General features: G+C 42.5%; 1 protein-coding gene across 3 annotated transcripts in view; it reads right to left on the reverse strand.

Moving 5' to 3' along the window:
* LIMS1 (LIM zinc finger domain containing 1) overlaps nucleotides 1-25,400 on the reverse strand; it is a 130,747-nt gene that overhangs the window by 72,708 nt on the left and 32,639 nt on the right. The window contains exon 1 of one of the 3 annotated variants that reach the window (XM_090269940.1): nucleotides 372-581. The exons of 1 other annotated variant lie outside the window; for it this stretch is intronic. In XM_090269940.1, the coding sequence (XP_090126066.1) occupies nucleotides 372-478 (107 nt within the window). In that variant the 5' untranslated portion in view covers nucleotides 479-581. Of the gene's footprint in view, nucleotides 1-371; nucleotides 585-25,400 lie in introns of those variants that run through there. One more of the 3 variants, XM_090269939.1, reaches the window with a different exon arrangement.

The raw sequence follows: 25,400 nt of genomic DNA on the forward strand, positions 1-25,400 counted from the left end.
ACAAACCACTCTCACCATCAAACATTTAAAAAAAAGATTCCTCACAGAAACATGTTCTAATAAACCAAAGCAATCTATTTTTAAACCAAGGGGATAAAATCAATTGTTTCCAGTTTTAAATATTATTGTGGTAATTATACAATTTTTAAAGACATAAAAATACTACAGATTTGGGGAAAAGCTAAAACAACTTACAGGATTTGTGAAGAAATTGAAAAAATAATTCTAGTTTCGCACAGTTCCACCCAAGCAAGAGGCTCCTAGTGGAATCTTTTCAACGTGTACTACACATTACTGCATCCACTTAGGCATGACTCTCACCGCAATTATTAGATGCCTTGACCTTCAGCCAACCATGACTTTGCACTCACCTTAGCTCTTCCTCTGGTAACCCAGTTAGTCTCAAACTACCATCACGATCTCGTCTTCTCCTGTAGAGACTTGAATGTGAAAGCTCTTTAAGCTGTAATGCAGTCATACCTCTCTACACATAAATTACTGACATTTTAAAGCATTTATGGTGAGCAGCATGGCTGACAAGGCTCAGAAAGGCAGTGTCTCTGCTGCTGAACCTCACTCAGCACACCTGAGTCGGAGTTAGAAACCTCCAGGCAGGCCCAGCGAAGCACAGCTTCCTGTTTCTCTGCTGGTACACACCCTCCCCGGCAAGGCCCGGCTTGCCTTATCTCTGGGCTTTGCACCTTGGAGGGTGTGTATGTGTGTGAGGGGTGGGAATGAGTGACCTGGGTTGCTCACATGTTTACTAATAAGAAAAATTTAATTGTTATGAATAAATACACCCATTCCTTTATAAATCTTCTCAGTATCATTCTGCATTAAAACTGAGCTAAAGCCCTGGCCAGGTGGCTCAGTTAGTTGGAACCTATCATCCCCTGCGCCAAAAGGCTGCAGATTAGATTCAGTCAGGACACAAAGCTAGGCTGCCAGCTTGATCCCTGAGGCAACTGACTGATGTTTCCCACAACAGTCTCTCTCTCCCCCCACCTCCCTCTCCCTCCCTTCCTCTCTCTCTCTTGAAAATCAATAAACATATTATTGGGTGAGAATTTTTAAAAATTGAGCTGAAAAGCTCCACAGTAAGGTACTGACTAAAGGAGAGCCCTGCTCTATTTTATTTGTCAAGAAACCATTAACATTTCACAGGCAGCTGTCAAGTTTAAAGAAGTGCCTGGTCATCATGAGCTCTTTGGGACATTTTCCTTAAAAAGAGGGTGGGATAGGGGGAGAGCAGAACTGTAAAGGGAGCAGAACTGTAAGGGAAGCAGTCCAATTCCTTCCTCTCACACTATACTCTAAATCCTCTTTAGAAAGAAAGTGTCTTTTCCCCCATTAAATATGACTCAAATATTCTTAACTGAAAGAAAAGTAGTTTCTTCTATCAACCCCCATTCAATGATTTTCTAAATCTGTAACTATCCATTCTGAATACTTTCCTATCACAAAATGTGTTACTCAATTTAATCATCATGTGGTGCCTACACAGACCCTATATTTAGTTAGCTGTATATTTGATCCTAGAGAGTGACAATGTAAGAAAGGAGGTTTTGGTTTTTTGGGACAAGGTATGGGTATTTGCAAGGGGGAGGGGTTGTATATAATGGAGGATGGATAGTATGAGGTAAGTTTTTTTTCTTTTTAAATTTTTTAATTTTTCAATTAGTTTACCTTTCATATTATTCTATATTAGTTTCAAATGTACAGCGTAATGGTTAGAAAATCATGGTTCCTCTGATGCTTCAAGTAGACACCTGGCCCCATACATACTTATCACTATATTATTGACTACATTCCCTAACCTGTAATCTACACCCCTGTGACTATTCTGAAACTAACAATTTATATTGCTAATCCCTTCACCGTTTTCATCCAGCTCTCCACCTCCCTTTATTGTTCAATTCCAAATATTAGTGCAAGAGCAGGCAGGGTTCTGGCCTCCAATCTAATTGAATCCCACTCAGTACATACCAGCATAGCACAAACACTGGCTAGATACTTAGCAAGTTCTTAGCCAACAGTTTGACTTTCTGGTTCCAGTAATTTCTCTTTTGGTAATTTTTATCAGCTTCTTTCCATTCTAAAATACCCCGACGACAAGAGTAGAAGAAATGGATCTGAAACTCTTATATCAGAGAGAATTTGTATTATAAATACAAAACTTAAGGTATCCCCAAAAGGAAAGGGGAGTGTATATCTTACTCCTTCACTCAGGATATGCAGATGCTAGCTAGCTCCCCTTAGGGATACCATATGTCACTCTGGTTCCATGGCCCCCAACAGTAAAACAGACAACTTTCTATTGCTGCCATCAAAACATAATGTATGCTTTTAAAGATGCAGGAACAAAATTACTATTTTGTTACTACACTAGATTCAATTAGTGGTAACAGATGTTTTAAAAAAGTGACAGATATATCTCTTCCTTGCCATAGGAGACACAAAAAAATGATAGATAATATTAGATGTCTGGGGAGAAACAGTAGCAGAAGAAAGCCTTTCCATTACATACTACTTTATACCTTCTGAATTTTGAATATATTGCCGATTCAAAAGTAAATAGACATAATTTAGATCCTGGGGCTCTGTCTTTAGTACAGAGCCCTAGGATCCTACAGAAGTCTGAAATACAGAAAAGTCTTAAGTTTATAGTAATGGAAATATAAAAAATTAAGATTCCTAAAGTGTCTAATTCTCACATTTTTATAAAAACAGGTGAAAAATGAAGAGAAAGCATTAGCAATTTTAATTTTTTCACTCTAAACATCAAAACAAAATGCATGGTGAATAACATACAAATTAATTGTATTCACTGCAAGCACATGAACCTCACCATTAAATAGGACTTGTTTCTATAGAAAAAATTTAAATAAGGAGCTTGATTTTTATTTTTTAAATATTTAATTTAATTATTTTTAGAGAGAGGGGAAGGGAGGAAGAAAGAGAGGGAGAGAGACATTGGCTATGTGAGAAACATCAATCAGTTGCCTCTTGCACTCACCCTAACCAGGGACAGCCCTGCAACCCAGGCAGGTGCCTTGACCAGAAATGGAAAATTTCGCTTTGCAGGACTATGCTCAACCAACTGATCTCCATGGGTTAGGGTGAGAGCTTGCTTTTTAAAGTTTTTTTTAAAAAGTAATGCATCATGCTGAGAAGAAAAAACAGCTTGGTAACTACTAAAAGTTAACAAGACAGGAAACACCTAACTGTGTAGGGCAATCTTATATCTGATGAGTCTATGGTAAAGAGAATATGAACAGAAAAAGAAGTTCCCTAGCTATATAACAAAAACAAAAGACAAAAAAAAAAAAAAAACCCTGAAACAATTCTGGCCTTCTAACGTTTAAAATGGCTAAACTGACAAAAAGGAATTTCAGTAAATCAATGCTTTCATTGTAACAAAATTGTCATAAATTAATAAAATTAAATATTGGGGCTTTGGAAAACTCTTTTAAACATTGTCTTTTCATTGAAAACAGAGAGAAAAAAGGCTTCCTCTTTTTCCCCAGCAGCCCTTCAAATGTACCTTGACATTTTACTGTGCGATAAGCAGAACTAGGAAAAAAGGTAACACAGATGGGCACCACACAATTTCTGAAAGGGAAATGCCTCAAATACACACTACTGCCTGGCATATATTGCAGCCAGGTTACCCAACTCTTCCCTCATAACAGTGCTCCTGTACATCAGCAATAAGGGATGGAGAACACATCCCTGAAACACACAGCAGGGCCTCCACAGGCAAAAATGGTTTCATGTCTTCATTTTTTTTTTCTTTCATGTTTTTCTATAGAAACAGAGTTATCGATTGTGCCTGATTCTCAGATCTGGCCCATTTAAAATTAATTTTAAATTTCAAACAACTGTCAACAGTACAGAGGGAGGGTCTATGTTAAGAGCATTTTCTGTGGGTATCCATATAGGACAAATTTTTTTTAGCACTCTAAACATTTTTTGAAGGCTAGTCTAGCCTCACTCCTATATGTCCCTGGCCTGGGATTCTGCCTCTTCTTAAACAATTCCAGCAAAGCACTTACTACCTCATAAAACTTCTGGGGCTCTCCCCTCTCCCTCATGTGCAATGGCTATTAAGGAACAATAAAATTGTTAAGGCTAACATCTTCCTTTCCACTACCACAGTGCAGCTGATCACATGAACCTAATGACAACTTTTTATTCACTTCTGTCCAATCTGTTGGGTTCTCTCTGAATCTGTACCTTGAGTCTCAGTATAATTAGATACTAGTACCAGCTTGATATAATTAGCATAGCTGATAATCCCCTCCATAAACATAGCCCTTGATTGAAATGACTACATACAAAGCTCTGCGGAGAATCACACAAGGTCTCTGTTCTGCTAGGCTAACATCTAACCCAGTTTTCTATCTTTTGGAGGGCCACAAACCTTTTATGAATCTGATGAAAGTTAATGTTGCTTTTAAAAAATGCATGTGAGCATACAATTTTATAACCATTTCAGGGAACTGAGAGATCTTTCAGAAGCCAACAGATGGAACTTTATCTTCGGTCTTCCAATTACATTGATCTCCCCCTTCTATGAAAATCTTCCAACACTGCAGTGTAGGACTTTTGATCTCATTTGTTCATTTAATACATAGTTACTTGGTGCCCTACCCCTGGCTGGTTTGGCTCAGCCGATTGAGCGTCGGCCTGCGAGCTAAGTGTCGCTGGTTCGATCTTCCAGTCAGGGCACATCAGAGAAGGAAAACTCTGACTCCAAAAAACCTCCGCTGCCTTGCGGCATACCTCTTCAGGGGAAAGGCTAAGGGAGTAAACCCCGACAGAAAATCCGGAGCCGGAGTCCCTAAGGCGGTTTGACGTTGTAGTCAACACCGGCAACTCCTGCGGCGCACCTGAAGCCAAGCTGTATTGACTCCGTCTTTCCCTTGGACCCTTCAGCTGCGAAGAGAGGGGGGGTCTGCTGTATGGGCAACAGCAGACCCTCCATATCACCCTGCCCAGGCTCTGTAGCTTCAGCTTCACTGGAGAGGACACTCCAGCGTCATCGCAAGATGTCGATTCAACACGGGAGGAGACAGATACCGTGTCACTCCCGAGTCGGACTGCACAACCATTCTCGGCGGTGCAGATAGACTCTTAAGAAGCTACACCATCGTCTCTCGAGACGGACGGCTGCCGACGACGACTTGGTGCCCTGCCCTGGGGTAGACACTATTTCAGAAGTTCCTTTTTTCTCTAATTTCCTCAGCCTCTTAACTGATCTTTTTGCCACTGATCTTGCCCTCTTCTAACCTATCCTACAAATTTGTGTTCTTTTTAAAATATAATTTGATCACTTATTGATACAGCTGAAAAACCCTTCAATGGCTCCAGCAGAGCCCTACTCCCTCCCCACCTGCACTACACTGAACTCCAAGAGTTTCCAGGACAAACTTCGTTCCTCTCACTTCCTGGCCTGTCTACATGCACCTGTGTAAGACTTGAAGAAGGATCTTAGACAGGACTAGCTTCTAGTCATCCCACTAGAACTCACTGCAAGGGTTATCTCTTATGAGAAGCCTTTCTAGACCCTAGGCACCCACAATTCCCTTTCTGTGTACCCCAAGAACTCCCTGCTTTTTTCTATCACTGGGACCTCTCTCAAGATGAGTTCTTTCTTTAACCACTCTCTTCCTGGAATAACAGCTTTTTGAGGGAAGTGATGTATCTAATTTATAACTGTGTCTACAAAATCAGGTACACGGTAGACATGTGGACTTGTTAGCACATCAATTCCAATTTTGGAAAAATGTACTTTCTTGGTTAGACTGTAAACACTCAGAATCTTTTCATATTTGTAGAGTCCAAAAACTGTGTATACCATCTGGAACAAGAATTTAAAAACTGGCCTGCATTTTTACCTATACCTGACATAGCCAGTTTTCAGTGTACTTGGCACAAGTGCCCCTCCCTCCGCCTGCCCCTCCAAGCACAGGAGGTTAAAGAAACCTAGTCAAACATCAAACCTCTAAAACTGACCGTAAGTATTATTTGATTGTCAGTTCTATATCCTATACAGAATTCAGACAGCTGCAAACTGGCTTCCAAGGCAGTTATAGTTAACTGGGCCTCATTAGCAGTATCTTCTATACTAGGCCTGTAAACTGGTCAAATAGCTGTACATTTCCAGACCATTAATTTTACTGTGTGACATACAGTATGAGAAGAATTTTATGTTTTGAAACTGACTTTGAACTTAATGGAAGTAAATCCTTTCTTTTTTTTTGGTTAAATTTTATCTCATAAGTAATGATTTACAGAGGAAAGCAAACTTCCTGTTATAAAGCAAGAATACTCTTCCTCAACATTTCCAACACATTCATCTCCTTAACATTTATTTTCCAACTGTACCATCTTCCTAAATGTGACCTCTCATGAGTGTCATGGGCAATCAATATAAAGAAAGGCCCCAGTGTTGAAAAAGACCTGCCTCAGAACAGTTCAGACTACAACATGCTATTGTGAGTAGGTCCAAGTTCAAATTAACCAGAGCAGAGTATGAAAAGGCAGAATCACCATCTAGGAAAATAGCCCAAAGTAAAAAAATAAAATAAAAATCACCAAAAACATGATCCCATTCATAAGTAGATGATACCACAATTGTCTGTCTACAAGCCCCTGTGAATCATTTTCCTTAATCAGCGTTTTTGTAACTCTCAAGCGGACAGATTCGATTGTCATCAACAGTATGTGAAAACTTGACTTACATCATTCTGAATCAGAAACACACAAGTCTCTATCACAACCAGCACCACGGGGCCATCTACAGTCTTTTGTTAGACAATTAAAAAATGTTCTCAAAGCCATTGTTAAATACAGTTTTCCTGGCATATTTTTTTTTTAAATTAGAATGAAATTTTAAGTAACCTATTGCATCCCACATTTTTAAGGAGCTGAAAAAGAGTACAAAGTAACTTGGAGTAAGGGTCCAAGAGCAAAACCAGAAGACATTTAGGTGACAGATACACATTTGGCAACTTATTTGCTGTAGTTGGCATATAAGCACACAGGAGGTCACTTAACTATGGAAGCCCTCAACTTTTCATTTGTAAACAAAAGCAGCCACATCAGATATTTTTAACGGTCTAGACTCCCTGACATAGCATACTTTACTCCTTAAGAGTCGTCAGAAATTCCATTACTGTGACTTTGCTAAAATCGCTCAAAGGTTCACAAGCTCCAAACAAACAGCATCTGAACTCAGCATGCCCGTATCTCCAGTACTAGGCTGTAGGCCCAATACTAGTGGCAGCTGAACTCAGCAGCTTGAGCACCAACAAGACCAGGACACACAGCAGCCATCTGCAAATCACTTTGTAGCTCATGCTGGGTGGCCCCAATCAGGGAACAAGTGGTGGCTGACCTAGCGTGCTACTCCAGGAGGCCCCAGAACCAGTATATCTGGTTGGTGACGGGCTTCAGATCACACCAGAGCACCACCCACCAACCACTTCCATGAGAGACATGCATAAAGGAAGTCACAGCTGATCCTCATAGCCGATTGGTGTGCCAATAGCCATCAAGGCCCAACTACAACAGTAGGGTGCATAACCCTCCCACCTCCCGACCCCGCTCAGTTTGTGCTACTGGGCCCTACAGGACACCTATTATATAAGGCCATTCTACCAAGACTGGGAGATGTAGCAGCTGTACCTAATACATAGAAACAAATACAGGGAGGCAGCCAAAATGAGACAAAGAAACATGTCCCAAATGAAAGAACAGAAGAAATATCCAGAAAAAGAAATAAATGAAATAGAGGCAAGTGAACGACCAGATACAGAGTTCAAAACAAAGGTTATGTAGGGGCTTCAACCATGCTTGTAAGGAATTCCAGTCATCCCCTGAGGGCCCCATTGCCTAAGGCCTGTAAAAATTTGCAAATATCTGCTGCTAGCATTAAGTAATTGCCTCTTTGAGGCTTTTTTCTTGCAGAGAATTTGGCCTTTTTGCAGAGCTGTCTGTCCTGCAGAGAATATGGCTAAGCAGCCAACTACAACTGAAGATAACCTCATAAACCTTGTCCCTATCACTGCCAGATGTCAGGTACACACCTACCTGCAGCTACCCCACCCCCACTTCCTGCCTCAGTCATTTTCCCGCTGAAGGAGAAGACCCTATATAAACCCTGCCCTAAACCCAATTGAGAGTCGGCACCATTTTGGAGACTTGGTCTAGGCCTGGCCACTGGCAATAAACCCTTTGCTTTCCTTATCCACTGTCTCCGAGTGGTTTATTCTCGCTGAATCTGCCCTAACATTTTGGAGGCCCCAGAGAGAGAAACCCTCTCGGGAGCACAGTGCCAACTTCAGCGGACCCCCTGGAGACTCAGTGGACCCTGTGCAGTTCTCTGAATGGCAACGAGACTGTGGCCACACGCTCAGAATTCCGAGCATCCCTCGTGTCTTCATGGATTGTATGGGTCCACGGTTTCCTCCGGCGGCCTGGTACAGGGACAACAAAGATGGACAACCAGTCTCGGCGAACAGGTGAGTGACAGCCACTGGGATAGGTGACTCCTAGAGGCACCTGTCATTTGTGGGCAAGGTGCCCCTTGACGCCTGGACGCAGGGTTGAGTTTAGTTCTCCTTTAGTGAGAATCTTGTTGGTCTGAACTATTGAGACCAGTTGGATATTGAGCTTTCTGGAATCAGGTTTTGGCTGGACCACCTGTTAGTCGACACGGTGCGTCCCAGGGGGGTTCAAGTCTGGACAAGGGACGGGGAGGAAAACTGTTTAACTTCTGTGCGCGTGTGGAGTGAGTGAGTGAGGGGAATTAGGGGCTCGCCCCTAATTTGTCCAGTGTGTGGCTCCACGGCTATGGCTACTGAGTCTGAGTGGGCCCTAACCTGCAGTTCCTCGGCTTGTCATACAGCGTAACGGCTGGATATAACCCGAATTTTACTCAGTCTTAGCTAAGATAAGCCTAAGATCCTCACAAGAGGAGAGGCCAGGCAGGCATCTGAGTGGCTTCCTTTGGGGAGTTCCCTACCCTTATTTGTCTGCTCTGTGAGGCAGGGGGATTGCTCCTATGCCTTGTGTTCCCGCCCTTGATTTTAATCCAAATTAAGTGTATACTTGTAGCAGCAGTCACCTTAAGTCATCATGGGTGGGTGTCAGTCCAAGTCCACACCCACGGTTCTCGAATGCATGCTCCGGAATTTTTCCCAATTCCTGGGGCAAGACCCTTCTATGAGCCCTGATGCCTTAGAGATCCTCTGCAGATTAGAATGGCCCATTTTAGGGGTGGGATGGTCCCAGAGAGGAACTCTGGATCTAGGCATCATACGGGCAGTGCACCTCATTGTCGCAGGGAAGCCCGGTCACCCTGACCAGTTTGATTACATCCACCACTGGCAGGAACTGGCTAGGGACCTGCCTACTTAGCTCCAAAGGTGTGTAGGGTCAGAAGCCTGTAAAGTTCTCTTAACCCGACAGCCTCAGGGCAAGGATAAGCGCCACAGATCATAGTCCGCTAACCAAGCTCTCCACCTCTCCCTAAGGAGGATCATCTTCTACAGCCCCCTCCCTATGGCTGATCCCCCATGTCCCTCTACCCCAGGTCCCAGGGGTGGAGCCAGACTCCACTGCTGGAGCCTCCTCTGAGCCGTCTCCCTTGGGGATCCCCCCTTCCTCCTGTCTACAGCCAAGGCACCTGCCCAGTTCCACTAATTCTTCTAGTGAGGCCCAGGCCACCATGCCTGTCCTCCCGTTGAGGGAGGCTGTTGGGCCCGGTCCTGGGCACTGAACCACTTACATTTATGTCCCCTTCTCCACCAGCAACCTGTATAACTGGCAACCTCAGAATCTGTCATTTTCTGAGCAGCCCCGAGCTCTCACTAGCTTGTTTGAATCTATTTGCCAGTCACACCGACCGACCTGGGAGAACTGTCAGAAAATTTTGATTGCTCTTTTCTCTGTTGAGGAGCAAGAATTAATTCTTAAAAGATGCTAGGGAGGATATTAGGGGCCACGTCGTAGGAACAGAACAGGAAAGGGAGGAAGCAGTACAGGAAGTTCTACCTGCCAAGCCATCCCTTTGGGACCCTAATACTGTGCCTGGAGTGACAGTTCTTAGAGCCCATCACCAAGCCCTCCACCAAGGGATGATTAAGGCAGCCAAGAAGCCAACTAACTTGAATAAGGTTTTGGAAGTTATTCAGGGCCCCACTGAAAGTCCAACCGCTTTCCTTGAATGGCTTCAAGAGGCATATCACTTTGATCCAGAGGCTCCAGAACATGCCCGCACCATTAGTTTAGCCTTTGTAACCCATGCAGCGTCTGATATCCGAAAGAAACTGCAAAAATTAGAGGGATTTGGAGGCATGAATTTAGGCCAGCTCCTTGAAATTGCTACCAAAGTATACTTAAACAGAGATGAGGCTGACAAGAAAAGGGAGATTGAAAGGGAGAAGCGGCAAGCTAAGGTCTTAGCAGCCACCCTTCGAGAAAACCCTGATGTGCTGACCCCGGCATCTAGGAAGAAGGTCTGTAAGAAAGGGGGAGGCAAACAAGGAGGGGAATTGATCTGAGGCTTCAGATCAATGTGCCTATTGTAAGGAAAAGGGACTGTGGAAGAACGAGTGCCCCAGGCGGAAAAACAAACGACCCCCACCCAGGGTCATGGCTAGTAGAAGGGGGCTCCTACTGAGGGGGTCAGGGCTCCCTCTCTTTAGGCCCCCAGGAGCCCATGGTAACAATGAATGTTGGGGGCCACCCAGTGACTTTCACAGTACACACAGGGGCTGAAGTCTCAGTAGTGAGTGCTCCTACAGGACCACTTTCTGGTAACAGAATGAAAATCCAGGGGGCCACAGGGAACGTCGCGGAGTACCTTCTGTGAGGCCCGCAAGGTTCACTTAGGAAAAGCTACCACTACTCATTCATTACTCCTTGTCCTGGACTGCCCATTCCCTTACTGGGCAGGGACCTCCTCAGAAAACTCCAGCCCGAATTTCCTTTTCTCCTGAGGCTACAAAACCCCAAGGGGATATAAGTACCTGTTAGTATTAGTTTGTACTTATTCTGGGTGGATTGAAGCAGTTCCCACCCGGACTGAGAAGGCTCGAGAGGTTGAAAAGGCTTTGTTGAATCTAGTTATTCCCCGATATGGGTTGCCTATTAGCATTGGGTCAGACAATGGTCCAGCTTTTGTGGCAGAGACAGTTCAGGCTATAGCCCAAGCTTTAAAAATCAAGTGGAACCTCCACGCTGCCTATCGGCACAGAGTGCATGCAGGTCAGTTAGAATGTATGAACCAGGCCCTGAAGCAAACCCTGCAAAAGCTCTACCAGGAAACTAATTCTCCCTGGCCAGACCTCCTTCCATTGGCCCTTTTCTGGTCCTGGTGTACTCCATATACTGATGGCCTGACCCCTTTTGAAATATTATACGGCAGGCCACCACCTTTGACACCCCGGATAGGGGACTTGCAGGTCAGGGGTGACCACAACTTAGTCCAGCAACTGCAGGCCCTCCAAAAGACCCTTGCTTCAATACAAGCGAATCCTGGGGAGGCGTCCGATCCCTATAGTAACGCTCCTGCACCCAATTAGGCCAGGGGACCAAGTTCTTATAAAGGTTTGGAAAAGACAACCTTTAGGACCGTTATGGGAAGGGCCTCACACTGTTGTTCTTACCACCCCCACAGCTATCAAGGTTGCTGGTGTTGCTGCTTGGGTACATCATACCCGGGTCAAGTCTTGTCCACCAGGGACCCCTGAACAAGGACCCAAAGGGACTGAGGAATTGCCAACAACACTACTCTCTCCTCGGAAGTCAGAGGGTCTCAAGTGACAGCAATGATAGGACAGTGTTCCTGGTTTTTTTAGTACCCGTTACTTTAGTTGTAGCGTTCTTTGCCACTGGACTGGCTGTTACAGCTCCAGCTGACTGGAACCTTCGTGAACGCATCCTCTTTGAACTCCTATGCGTGTTTATATGTTCTGTAATTATACTTATATACTGTATGCTTTACTAAAGAGCAATTTAAAGTCATCATTAAAGACACTCAGCTCCTCCTCCTCACCACTGAGCCTACCCCAGACTCAGCTATCTAGGTAGTCCCGGGATGGACTTCAAAGGTCTCATCTAGGAACCAGAGGGGGGAATTGTTACAAAGCGAGGGTCTCCAAAAATTCCCAGAACCTGCAGGTTGAGGAATGGGGAAAAGGGAACAGCTTTTAAGATGTCTTTGCATGACTATGGCTAGTAAATAATGCCTCAGTTATGCAAATGGATTTGGTACTTCCAAGGCCCCAAGAAGATGGGAGGGGTTTTGAGCATGGAATGGTGCAGAGGAAACAGTGGTCCCAAAGCTTTTTTCTGAGAGTAAAACACCAGAAGAAAGAGACAATGAGGAAATAGCCCTCATTAACACTCTGAATCCGGGGGACAAAGACTCGGAGACAAAAGGAGCTGTTTTGGTGCCAAACTATGCCAGGCAGAGGCAGTTTCTGCGGCACTGCCCTCTCTACAGGTGGAAGCTGCTTCCACCACACCACCTCCTCCACAGGTGGGAGTGGTTTCCACAGCGCCCACCCCTCTACAAACTCAGGGGGCTTCCCTCCCACCACCCCTTCTGGTTACAGCCTCTGAAGTGTTCACAAAGCCCACGGATCCACCCGCGCAGGAGGAAGAGTGGGTCTCCCCCGCCAGAACCCACCAAAGAATCCAGTATACACTGGGGCGTCCCAATTTAAAGCAAGCCAATTAAATCATGTGAGTACTCCACCATAGTGGATGAGTCATGTGGGTTTCCCATCATCTTGTGGGTGGTACAAAGATGTGCCATCATCTTTGAAGATGCTGCACATAACGCTGCAGCCATCTTTGAAGTGGGCAAAATGGTGGGTTAGGTAAGGTCTTTGGGTGATGTGCTTTGTTTGCAAAATGATATACTTCTAGACATTCAGGTCATTGCTGCATGACAGGGTGTTTGCAAGATCTAAGCTTCAGAAAATTGCAGGATATCTCTACAAATCTAGGGAACTTTTAGCTGCCAGATACTGAGTTCGAGCACAGTCCTCTGCAGTGTGAAAAAAAACAAGAATTGGAAATGGGTTATGGTTAAATCTGAATGGGTAAATATATGAAAAGACTGGAAGTTTTAAACATGGGAAGAGGAAAACTACTTGTGGTCTGACTGTATGGTTACTGCACTCTGTATTGATATTGGCCAATGAGACCTAGGAAAGGTTGTCTGGAATTCTCTGTATTGGTATTGGCCATATACTCTGAAAGGAAAATTGAGGTTTCCCAGGGAAAGTTAAAACTTCACATGTAGGAGAGTGAACAAAAGAATGTAAGGCATGGAAATGCAATTATAGTGAATATTAGAAAAACAGGGATTTCCCTTCACACTGTATATTTTTATCCTTACCTGATCCCTCCAGAATTTGGCAATTTGAAGAAGTAAGTAATGACATTAGGTTTCTTTGCATACAACTATTAAGACCAGTTGTTAATAGAGGTTTTGTTAAGCAAGACTTTGACTGAAATGTCATGCCTGAAGGAGGCATGCTTAGGCTCTGGTTATTACCAAAAGTCCTGAGAAACTGGACTTGACTTTTGAAGGTAATAAAAGCCCATAAGAAAAAAAGGTCTGGCACTTTGGTTGGTTGTGCGGTTCATGGTAATCTTTCCAGGGAAGGAACGAAAGTTACTGTCCTGAAAGATGACTAGAAGGAACTTAAGGCACAATGGAAAACCTGAAAGACTTGGAAAAGACAGGTGTTTATAGGCAAGGCTGAATGGCAGGTGTGTGGCTCAGCTTCTGTGCTCTGATGGCAGACTAACAGTAAACATGAAGGTTCCTTGTTTAAGTTCCAGCAAAGCAGACTTAAAGATCACATATGATCAATCACTGCTCTTGTTGTGTTTATGCAAATAAACAGGCTAAATTAAAACTGGAATTAACGCAGTCCCTTTACTGACAAGGAAGGTAATCTTAAGGAGAAAAATCATGACTCAAGGAAAATCACAATGCTCAGTGGTAAACTATAAACTAGTGCAGCTGTCTATAAAGTTTATTTTCATTTGAAAGTTAAACCAGGTCTGTGACATTATCAAAGATGCTTAATTTACAGGCAAGAAGAATGTCAAATGCCTTGCAACTGGATGTCTTCCCAATAGGACAGTCTCGCAAATCTAGAGACTGGTTTGTGAATTGTGTTGTGTGAATTAACATGTGTGCTCTTATTTCTGTTTTCATAGGGCATAAGCCTATGATCTCATTATCTGAGTGATTGTCTGTACATATAGGAGTCATTTAATCCTGTTGGCATCACCACCTCCTAAGACTCAACGGTTTGGCTGAACTAAGTGGCTGGGTTGGTGAAGAATGGAGTGGTCTGTGGGCTTCACTTTAAAACTGGTTAATCTTCTCTGTCTTTATGGCTTGGACACAAAGGGCCCAGAGGTCTGTGAGAGAGGGAAAAAAAAAATTCCCCTCAACCCAAACTAAGTATAGTGGGCGAAAGGGCTCTGGACAGGTGTGACAAGCCCTGCACACTTTCCTCCAAAGAAGCCGTTTTTTTGTCATCTAGAGGTTATGGTTTTAATGACGCCTTTTAACCCTGTTGCCAAATCTATTGCTCCCAGAATATGAAAAGGATGCCAGCTTATCCAACAGTGCCAACCCTTGCAAACCGAGCATTCCGCTGCCCAGGGACAGCTAACTGACCTGGACTCTGCAAGATCCTTCCCCATGTGGGAAGGCCACCCTCCCCTACAACACCCTGACTCTTATTAGGGATTTCTGGACCCAAGGGTAGGTAGGACGACAATTATGTCCAGCTTGAAGCAGCTAGAGGAGCACGAGACCTTCGCCCAATGTCCTTTATAAGGTTAAAAAGGGTGTTAAGTCTGAGAGGGAGGATTATGTAGGGACTTCAGACATTCCTTGTAAGAAATTCCAGTCATCCTCTAAGGGCCCCATTGCCTAAGGCCTGTAAAAATTTGCAAATGTCTGCTGCTAGCATTAAGTAATTGGCTCTTTGAGGCTTTTTTCTTGCAGAGAATTTGGCCTTTTTGCAGAGCTGTCTGTCCAGCAGAGAATATGGCTAAGTCAACTACGACTGAAGATAACCCCGTAAACCTTGTCCCTGTTGCTGCCTGATGTCAGGTACACACCTACATGCAGCTGCCCCACCCACACTTCCTGCCAGGGTCGTTTTCCCGCCGAAGGAAAAGACCCTATATAAACCCTGCCCTAAGACTTCCGGCCAAGATAAAGGGGTAGAGAGACACACAGCATCTCCCTCCACAACTAAGAAGAAATGCAACTACCTCAAAACTAGAAATAACCAGAAATTCTAGGAAAATCAAACTGTATGGAAGTCCAGCAAACAAAGATATAAAGAAGAAATACTCATCCAGACAGGTAGGAGGGGTGGACGCGGTGTGGTAGCGGTGGCGGCAGTGGTGGTGGCAGCGGCAACGGCAGGCCGACACAAAATGCAGTCACACGTCTTAAAGTCAGAAGGGACACCTGAGGAGCATTCCAAGCTCCTCATTGGACCTCGCAGCTCACGGTCCCAGCACTGGGGAACATCTCAAGCCTCATTGCTTCTGACTGTGCAGAGCAGTGGGGGTTGGGGTGGAGGCAGAAACTTCTGGCCTCTCAGCAGAGTCCGCTTGTTTGAAGGGCCCCCACGGTCCTAGAGTGTCTGCAGACCCACCCACTCTGGGAATGACGGCCAGTACAGCAGCTAGAGAGGCGCCAATCCTATACGAAGTGGGACAAGAGCCTGGAAAAGGGGCAAGTGCTGGGAAGGCGGCATTGTTTCCTCTCAAATCCCTCTCCTACGTACAGCGCCACAACATGGTAAAACAGGTCGCCATGTACTGACGAATCTCTAAGACTCCGCCCCTTACAACGTAATAGGAGCGACGGCTCTACCTGGGAAGCGGAGGCAAACAAACACAGGAGCCTGTCAGAATGAGGAGACAGAGAAGTATGGCCCAAAAGGGGGAACAGATCAAGGTTCCAGTGGGAGAACTAAGCAACGAAGAGAGCCAACCTAACAGACACAGAATTCAAAACACTGGTGATAAAGATGCTCACAGGATTGACAGACATGCTTGAGTACGGCAAACGCATAAGAGAAGAAGTGAAGGCTATGCTAAGTGAAATTAAGGAAAATTCACATAAAACCAATGGTGAAGGAAACTGGCGTTCAAATTAATGATTTAGAACATAAAGAAGAAAAAAACAGTCAACCAGTGCAGAATGAGGAAGCAAGAATTGAAAAAAATTAGGAAAACTTCCCAAATTTTGCGCAAGAAATGGACATACTGGTCCAGGACATACAGGGTCCTGGGCGAGCTGGACCTAGAGGGGACCACACCAGGATGCATCATGATTGAGATTCCAAAGGTGAAAGATAAAGAGAGGGTCCTGGGGGCAGCAAGAGAGAGGCGGAGAGTTGCCTACAAGGGGGTGCCTATAGGACTATCAGCTGATTTCTCAGAGGACACTTTGCAGGCAGGAAGGGACTGGCAAGCAGTATTCAATGTGATGAAAGGCAACCTGCAACCAGGACTACTCTATTCAGCAAGCCTATCATTTGGAATGGAAGGGCTGATGAAGTGCTTTCCAGACAAGGTAAAGCTAAAGGAGTTCATCATCACCAAGCCATTATTATAGGAAATGTCAAAGGGACTTAAGTAAAAGAAGATCAAAACTATGAACACTAAAATGACAACAAACTCACACCTATCAACAACTGAATCTTAAAAATAAAAACAAAATCCAAACCAGAATAGGAACAGAATCACAGGTATGGGGATCATTTGGAGGGTTATCAGTTGGGAGGGGGGAGGGGAAGAAATGGGGAAATGGTGCAGGGATTAAGAAACATAATTGGTTGGTACACAATAGACAGGGGGGAAGTTAAGAATAATACAGGAAAGGGTGAAGCCAAAGAACTTATATGCACGACCCATGGACATGAACTAAGGGGAGTGGGACTGCTGGAGGGAAGGGGGGTACTGGGCAGAAAGGAGTAAAGGTGAAAAAAATTGGAACTACTGTTAACAACATAATCAATAAAATATACTTAAAAAAACAAAAACAAACAAAAAACCCTGCCCTAAACCCCATTCGGGGTTGGTACCATTTTGGAGACTTGGTCTCGTCCGGCCGCCGGTCATAAACCCATTGCTTTCCTTATCCACTGTTTCTGAGTGGTTTCTTCTCCCTGAATCTGCCATAACAGTTACACGAGAACTTAAAACTTCAACAGATTAAAAAGGACCTCGAAACCATAAAAAAGAACCAGTCATGAATGAAGGAAACAATAATTATTACAAAGAAAGTCCTACAGGAAGAACATTATGGGAGGAACAGCACCACCCAAACTTCCTCTTCTCCGCTCTAAAAGAACTTCTTTTCCTTTGTCTCCCCACTCCTTCTCAATCCTCCACTAGCATGTGGCTCACCATGGCTGCAGGAGCCAAACTGCAATCTTTTCTTTTTTTCAGGAATAAATAATTTTTGCTGAAGGAATACCTGGCTGGCTTTTCGTTTATAGTCAACAGGGCGAAGTGTGGATGAGGATGGAAGCAGACCAGTTAAGAACCTACGTTGAGCTTCAGTGGTGACAATGAAAACAAAGAGGAGTATTGGTGTGCGAGGCCTTTAGGAAGTAAAAAGAGAAGCCAGAGTGACAGACTAGACACAGAGGGGACACAGAGGAGGCAGTAAGCACTGACAATATTAACATTTCCCCCACATTCTTTTACTGACACAACAACAAAACTGACATAGTGAACTGGCATGTTCTTCATGTTGCTTTAATCTTGCACAAAGAAAGGCAGATATTTAAAACTTACTTTGAATCTAAAAAGTTTTTTAAAAATTTAAAAAAAAGGCATACTATGACAAAAAATATTCACAACACACAATTATGAAGTTAAAGATTCTTGACTATTTATCTAATATAATCAACAATAGCTGAGCTATGAGTGCCTGCCTGCCTACCAAACATGTTATGTATACGATCTCATTTAATTTTCAGCTCAATCCTACAAGGCATGTATCATTAATATTCCCATTTTACAGATGAGGTAACTGAATCTTAAAGCCTTTAAATGTCTTGACCATGTAACATAACCAATAAGGTAAAGTGCAGATCCAAACCTAAGTCTTCTGACTCAAATGTTCCTGTCAGTCACTAACTACACTGTCTCTGGACCCCAAAACACTCTGCCCCACTAATCATCAAAAGGTCCACCCTGAACTAGAGCTACCTCTAAACAATAACAAACCTAACCCAAGAAGCTTCTGGGAAACTCAGGACCATGACAGGCACAGGAGCCCTGAGGACAACCCCAGACTGCAAAGGAATTAAATCCATACCTTCCCTTCCCGAAAATGAACAGTAGTCTAGTTATGTTCTAGATCAGTATCAAGAACAAACCATCTGAGGTTTAAGAGGAGACCCATGGTGTACTCTTATACAATTCCTACGAATACAGATCTTCCTCTTCAGTTAATTTTTCTCTATATGTCTGGCAGCAACAGCCAGTGAAAGAAAGAAGGCAAATTTTGTGATCTTCGATTTAACTGAGTTCCTGGATAAATTTAGAGATATTTAGGTTCAAATTACTAATGCTGCCTTATTTCCTTTCAGAATACATGTGAGTACTCAATGTTTCCAAGAGTCCTAGGGGAAAAAAAGACAGAATGGGCAAATATTGTAATGAAAACAGGGTTTTGTCATAGCAACTATGCTGAAACCAAGTGTATTGTTAAATAGCAACAGGGAGGCAATAGAAGCAACTGAGACTATACTGAGACTTAAGGAGTGTGTGGGTGTGTATTAAAAGGCACTGACAATGTGACCAACCCAATTTCAATTCCTTTGAGAACACTTCAAACCACTTTAGAGTTTAAGCCATACAAAGAGCCATTTGCCTACAGTATCTATGCAAAGCAAGGCTGGTAAAGAAGTTGAGTCTAAAACAAAAAACAAAAAACAAACCAAAACAAACAAAAAAACAAAAACAAAAAGTATGCAGTTTTATCCTGCAATCTTGATTTTAAGAAATTCTTGTCAAGGGATAAAACTAACTCCTTCACCCAATAATAGACTGATCTAAACATACTAGAGAAATATGATCTACTGACTAAAGATTTTCAAAATAGAGGTGAAGTACCTGAGAATTCAATGAGACCACTATCATAGAACCAAAGCAAAGAAACTATTTCTAAGGCACATAGAAGGAAATGTCTATGCATTAGCCCCGCCCCCCCCACTACCACCACCAGTTTCTTCCCTGAGGTTCTCTGACTTAGGAAATAATACCTTTGTCAAGAGCTATGTTTACTGAGTGCTTCTTATGTGCCAGGAACTGTTCTGAGCACTTTGCATGCATTCACCAAAATTTGTTTTTGTAATTATCCAGTGAAGTAAGTAATATTATTATTGCCATTTTAATGAGGGAACTGAGAATTTAAAACTTTCCTTATGCTTGGTTTTAGCCATGTTTTTAACCATTATACTACATTGTCTCCTAATCAGAAAATGATGCTAGAATAGAAAAAAGACATTATGAAGGTAATGTAAGATGTTAACAAGAAAGGAAAATGGGTGAGGAGTATACACGAATTTGCTGAACTATCTAAATCTGCAACTTTTCTATAAAGCTAAAATTATTCCAAAATAGTTTATTTAAAAATTCAAAACTATACTTACACATGACAACAGTGTTAATATTGCCAACAAGCAATGACAAGAGAAAAAAACAGTGAAGGGCTATTTCTCCAAATTAAGAGATTTAAGACATCATCAAATGTATTATTAAAGTATGAACTCTGTTTATATCCTAGTTCAAACAAAACAGCCACAAAATGTTATTCTTAAAACAAAGAGGAGAAATTTGATTATGTACAGAGTATTCAGTAATGCAAAATAACTACCACTCATTTTGTTAGATGTGAAAAAAGCATGTGGCTATATAAGAAAATGTCCACATTATTGGAGAACAAATCTAAAATATATTGGGAAGAAATGACCTATTGTCTGGGATTTACTTTCAAGTACTTAAGTAAATTAAGAAACAAAAAGACCCCAAATAGCCAAAGGCATCTTGAGAAAGAAGAACAAAGTTAGATGTTTCATTATCCCTAATTTCAGACTATATAAAAAAGTTATAGTATTTAAACAGCATGGTACAGTATTCACATAAAAACAGACATCAGTGGAACAGAATTGACAGAGCAGAAACAAATGCCCGCATATAGAGTCAGTTAATTTATGATAAAGGCACCAAGAATATACAATGTGGGAAGGACAGTCTGTTCAATAAGTGGTGTTGGGAAATCTGGATAGCCACATGTAGAAGAATGAAACCGGACTCATCATACACAAAAACTAATGTTAGGCCTGAAACTATAAATCATAGAAGATAGCGGTAAGCTCCTTGATATGGGTCTTAGCAATCATTCTTTGGATTTGATACTAAAAGCAAAGGAATGAAAAGCAAAAATAAAGAAGTTGGGACTACAACAAACTATAAAGCCTCTGCCCAGCAAAGGAAACCATCAACAAAATGAAAGGAAACAAACTAAATGGGAGAAATTATTTTCAACTCATGTACTGCTAAGGGGTTAATATCCAAAACATATACAGGAGATCAAAGATGGTGAAGGAGTAAGTGGAAGATACACTAATCTTCTCCCGGTACCAATCTGGAATTACAACTAAATTGTAGAGAACTCATCCTGAATAAGCTACTGAACACTAACTGGAGAGAAGCCTTATAACCACAGGCAGACAAGCAATCTCTTCACCACAAAGGGACTGGTAAAGAGTGCAGAGGAAGTGTGAGAGAGCTGGCTGGGCTCCATGGGCAGCAGCTGAAGTTCTAGAGGGATAGTTCAGCAGCCGGGAGTTCCTTCTGAGAAGTGTGGGGTATAAACTCCAAGCTGGGCTCCTCAGCCTACAGCACCAGAGCTGGAAAGGAACCCAGATAACGTCAACAGTGAAAAACAGCAGGGAGAGATGGCTGGAGACTCAGAGAGCCTCTTAAAGGACCAACACACAAATTTTGTTGGTAGCCACTTACCTTGGGCTCTGGCAGAGGGAGAGCACAGTGGACTACAGATACCTGAAGAGAGTCTGGGGTTGGTGGTTTTGGGGAAAGAACTAAAGGAACAGCAACCAGGATCCCTTTGCTGAGTCATTCCCAATACTGCAGAAGCGATCTTTCTCAGGCAGAGAGCACTTTGCTCCAAGTACCATCAGCCTGAGGGGAAGCAACAGACCCAAATACAGGAATTACTCTGCCCCACCTGATGGATGTTAAGCCAGGCTGCTGGACACATTCAAGGTTATCTCAGTGATTAACAACTAAAGCAGATTGCTGGGAGTTCTATGAGACTTCAACTGACCCTGCATTTGGGCTGGGGTTGATAAAAGTGAGCCTTGGTGTGCAGCCTGATTCTTTATGCACACAAACAGGCCCAGTAGAGGTAGCCACACACTGGATTGCTGATAGCTCTGAGGAGGTTGACCAGGGCCAATCACAAACAGCATCTGACAAAGGCCTACACTAGAGTCTTTGCAGACCTACCTAATACATAGAAATACAAAGCAGCAGCAAAAATGGGAAGACAAAGAAAGAGACCCCAAATGACAGAACAAGAGAATTCTCCAGAAGAGGAGTTAGATGAAATGGAGGCAAACAGATTATGAGATAAAGTTTAGAAAATGATTTTAAGGATATTCAACAGCATGAAAAAAGACATAGAAACCATAAGAAAAACAATTAGAAATAAAGAATGCGATATCTGAAATAAATAATACACTGGAAGGATTAAAGAATAAGTAGGTTATATGAAGCAGAGGACTGATCAGTGATACGGAAGATAAGGTAGAAAAAAACACCCAGGCAGAACAGCAAAAAGAGAAAAAAAAAGTAAAAAACAACCACAACAACAACGAGGAGAGCTTAGGAAACATTTTGGACAATATAAGTGTAACAACATCCGCATCATGGGAGTACCAGTAGGAAAACAGGGTGAGCAAGGGATCAAGAACCTATTTGAAGAAATAATGAACAAAATCTTCCCCAATCTGGAGTAAGAAGGAGATACACAAGTCCAGGAAGCTCTGAGAGCCCCAAACAAGTTGGTCCCAAAGAGTCCTACACTGAGACACATCATAATTAAAATGACAAGGCAAGAATTCTAACAGCTGCACAAGAAGAACAGGTAGTTACATAGAGAGAGCACCAATTAGACTATCATCTGAATTCTCAACAGAAACATTTCAGGCCAGAAAGGAGTGGCATGAAATATTCAATGTGATGAAAAGGAAGGACCTACAACTAAGGCCAGCAAGGTTATCATTTAAAATAGAAGGAGAGACTTCCAATCAAGTAGGTTGAATCGGTAGATATGCTTCGCCTCCTCATGCAACCACAAAATGAATTACAACTAAATCACAAAACAAATAATATCCAGAACTGTCAGAAAATTAAACTGTATGGAAGTCCAACAATCAAGGATTTAAAGAAGCACTATCATCCAGACAGATAGGAGGGGAGAAGATGTGGAGACAAGGGCAGAGAGGCGAGGATGTAAAAGACCCATGCTCAAAAAATTATAAGACACTGAAGAAAGAAACTGATGAAGATATAAATAAATGGAAGTACATACCTTGTTCATGGAAAGGAAGAATTAACATCATTAAAATGTCCATACTTTCCAAAGCAATCTATAATTTCAATGCAATTCCAAAGATGTAGTTCCCAGGACTAGAACAAATATTTCAAAAATTTATATGGAACACAAATGACTCCACATAGCAACGGTGATCTTGAAAAAGAAGAACAAAGTAAGAGGAATAACACTACCTAATATTAAACTATACTATGAGGTCATAGTAATCAAAACAGCATGGTATTAGCATAAAAACAGACACATAGATCAATGGAAAAAATAGAGAGCTCAGAAATAAATGCATACCTTTATAGTCAATTAATATTCGACAGAGGAAGCAAGCACATATAATGGGCTAAAGATAGTTTATTCATTAAATGGTGTTGGGAACATTTGAACAATAGATGCAGAAAAATGAAACTTAGACCACCCTCTTACACCACAGACAAGAATAAATTCAAATTGGGCCAAAGACTTAAATGTTGGACCCGAAACCATAAAAACTGTAGAAGAGAACAAAGCAGCAAAATCTCGGACATTCCTCATAGCAATATTTTATCAGGTGTATTTCCCCAGGCTAGGGAAACAAAAGAAAAAAATAAACAAATGCAACTACATCAAACTAAAAAGGTTTTGCACTGCAAAGGAAATCAACAACATAAAAAGACAAACCACAGAATGGGAGAACATATTAACTAATATATCTGGTAAGGGGTTAATACCCCAAATTTATAAAGAACTTACAAAATTCAACACCAAAAATACCAACAACTCAATTAAAAAATGGGAAAAGGACCAAAATATTTATTTATCAAGAGGACACAGAGATGGCCAATAGACATATGAAAAGATGCTCAATATCACTAATCATCAGAGAAATGCAAATCAAAACCACAATAAGATACCATCTCACACCTGTCAGAATAGCTATCATCAGTATATCAACAAACAACAAGTGCTGGCTAGGATGTGGAGAAAGGGGAATGAAAATTGGTGCAGCTACTGTAGAAAGCAGTATAGTAATACCTCAAAAGTTAAAAATGGATCTGCCTTTTGACCCAGCTATCCCACTTCTGGTATATATCCAAAGATACCCAAAACACTAATTTGAAAGAACATAAGCACCCCCATATTCAATGCAGAGTTATTTACACTTTCCAAGATATGGAAGCAGCCCAACTTTCCATTAGTAGGTGAGTGGATAAAACAACAATTGGACATTTGCACAACGGAATACTGCTTGGCTGTAAAAAAGAAGAAAATTTTAGCCTATGCTGAAATAAGCCAGTCAGAGAAAGACAAATGCCACATGATTTCATTCATATATGGAATCTACTGAACAACAACAAAAGGAAAATGGAGCCAGACTCATAGATGGAGAGCAGGATGACACAGGGGTAGGAAGAACTTAGGGGGCTGAGGGACTGAACAAAAAGGTCAAAGGACACATAGACATGGACAACAGTGCAGTGATTGTTGGGGGGAGGGGGGTAAAAGGGGACTAAATGGTAATGGAAAAAGTACAATAAAGATTAAGAAAAAAAACCAGAACTCATATAACGCAAAAGTAAAAAAAATCTGATTTTAAAAATGGGAAGAGGATCCGAATTGACATTTTTCCAAAAGAGAAACGCAGATGGCCAACAGGTACATGAAAAATACACACCATCACTATCATCAGGGAAGTGCAAATCAAAACTACAATGAAGTATCACTTCACACTGTTAGAATAGTTATCATATGAAAGATAAGAAATAACTAGTGTTGACGAACATGTGGAGAAAAGGGAATCTTTGTTCACTGTTGGTAGAAATGTAAATTACTATAGCCACCATAGATAACAGTATGGAGGTTCCTCAAAATTAAAAATAGTCCTACTGGACTTCTGGCGAAGATGGAGGCCTAGAGAGACACACGGTGTCTCTCTCCACAACTAAGAAAGAATACAACTACCTCAGAACGACAACCAGAAGTTCCAGAAAACCAAACTGCATGGAAGTCCAACAAACAAAGATATAAAGAAAAAATAATTATCCAGACAGGTAGGAGGGGCGGAGTCGGGACAGAGAGGATGCGGTTTGGTGGCGGCAGCAGCGGCAGTGGCAGACCCGAGGAAAGCGCTGTCACACATTTTAAAAAGTAGACAGGGACACCTGGGGAGCGCTCCCAGCACAAGACCAGAACACACAGCTCACAGTCCCAGTGCCAGGGGAAAATAAAGCCTCATTGCTTCTGACTGAGCAAACCAGTGGGGTTTGGGGTGGAGGAAGACACTGCCGGTCTCTTAGCAGAGTCCGTTTGTTTAAAGGGCCCCACAGTCCTAGAACATCCGCAGACTCACCCACTCTGGGAACAACAGCCAGGGCAACAGCTAGAGAGGCAGCAGTCCCATACAGAAGTGGGAGAAGTGCCTGGAAAAAGGGCTAGTGCTGAGCAAGTGGCATTGTGCCCTCTCAGACGCCTCCCCCACACAGAGCGCCAAAACGTGATGAAACAGGTTGCCCATACTGACGAAAACCTAAGGCTCTGCCCCTTACAATGTAACAGGTACAACAGCTCTACCTAAGACACAGAGGCAAACAAACACAGGAACCTGTCAAGATGAGGAGACAGAGAAGTATGGCCCAAAAGAGGGAAGGGATCAACATTCCAGTGGAAGAACTAAGCGATAAGGAGATAGCCAACATAACAG

Source organism: Furipterus horrens, unplaced genomic scaffold (genome assembly GCF_987537825.1).
Source record: "Furipterus horrens unplaced genomic scaffold, mFurHor1.1.pri manual_scaffold_3, whole genome shotgun sequence".
Classification (NCBI taxonomy): Eukaryota; Metazoa; Chordata; class Mammalia; order Chiroptera; family Furipteridae; genus Furipterus; species Furipterus horrens.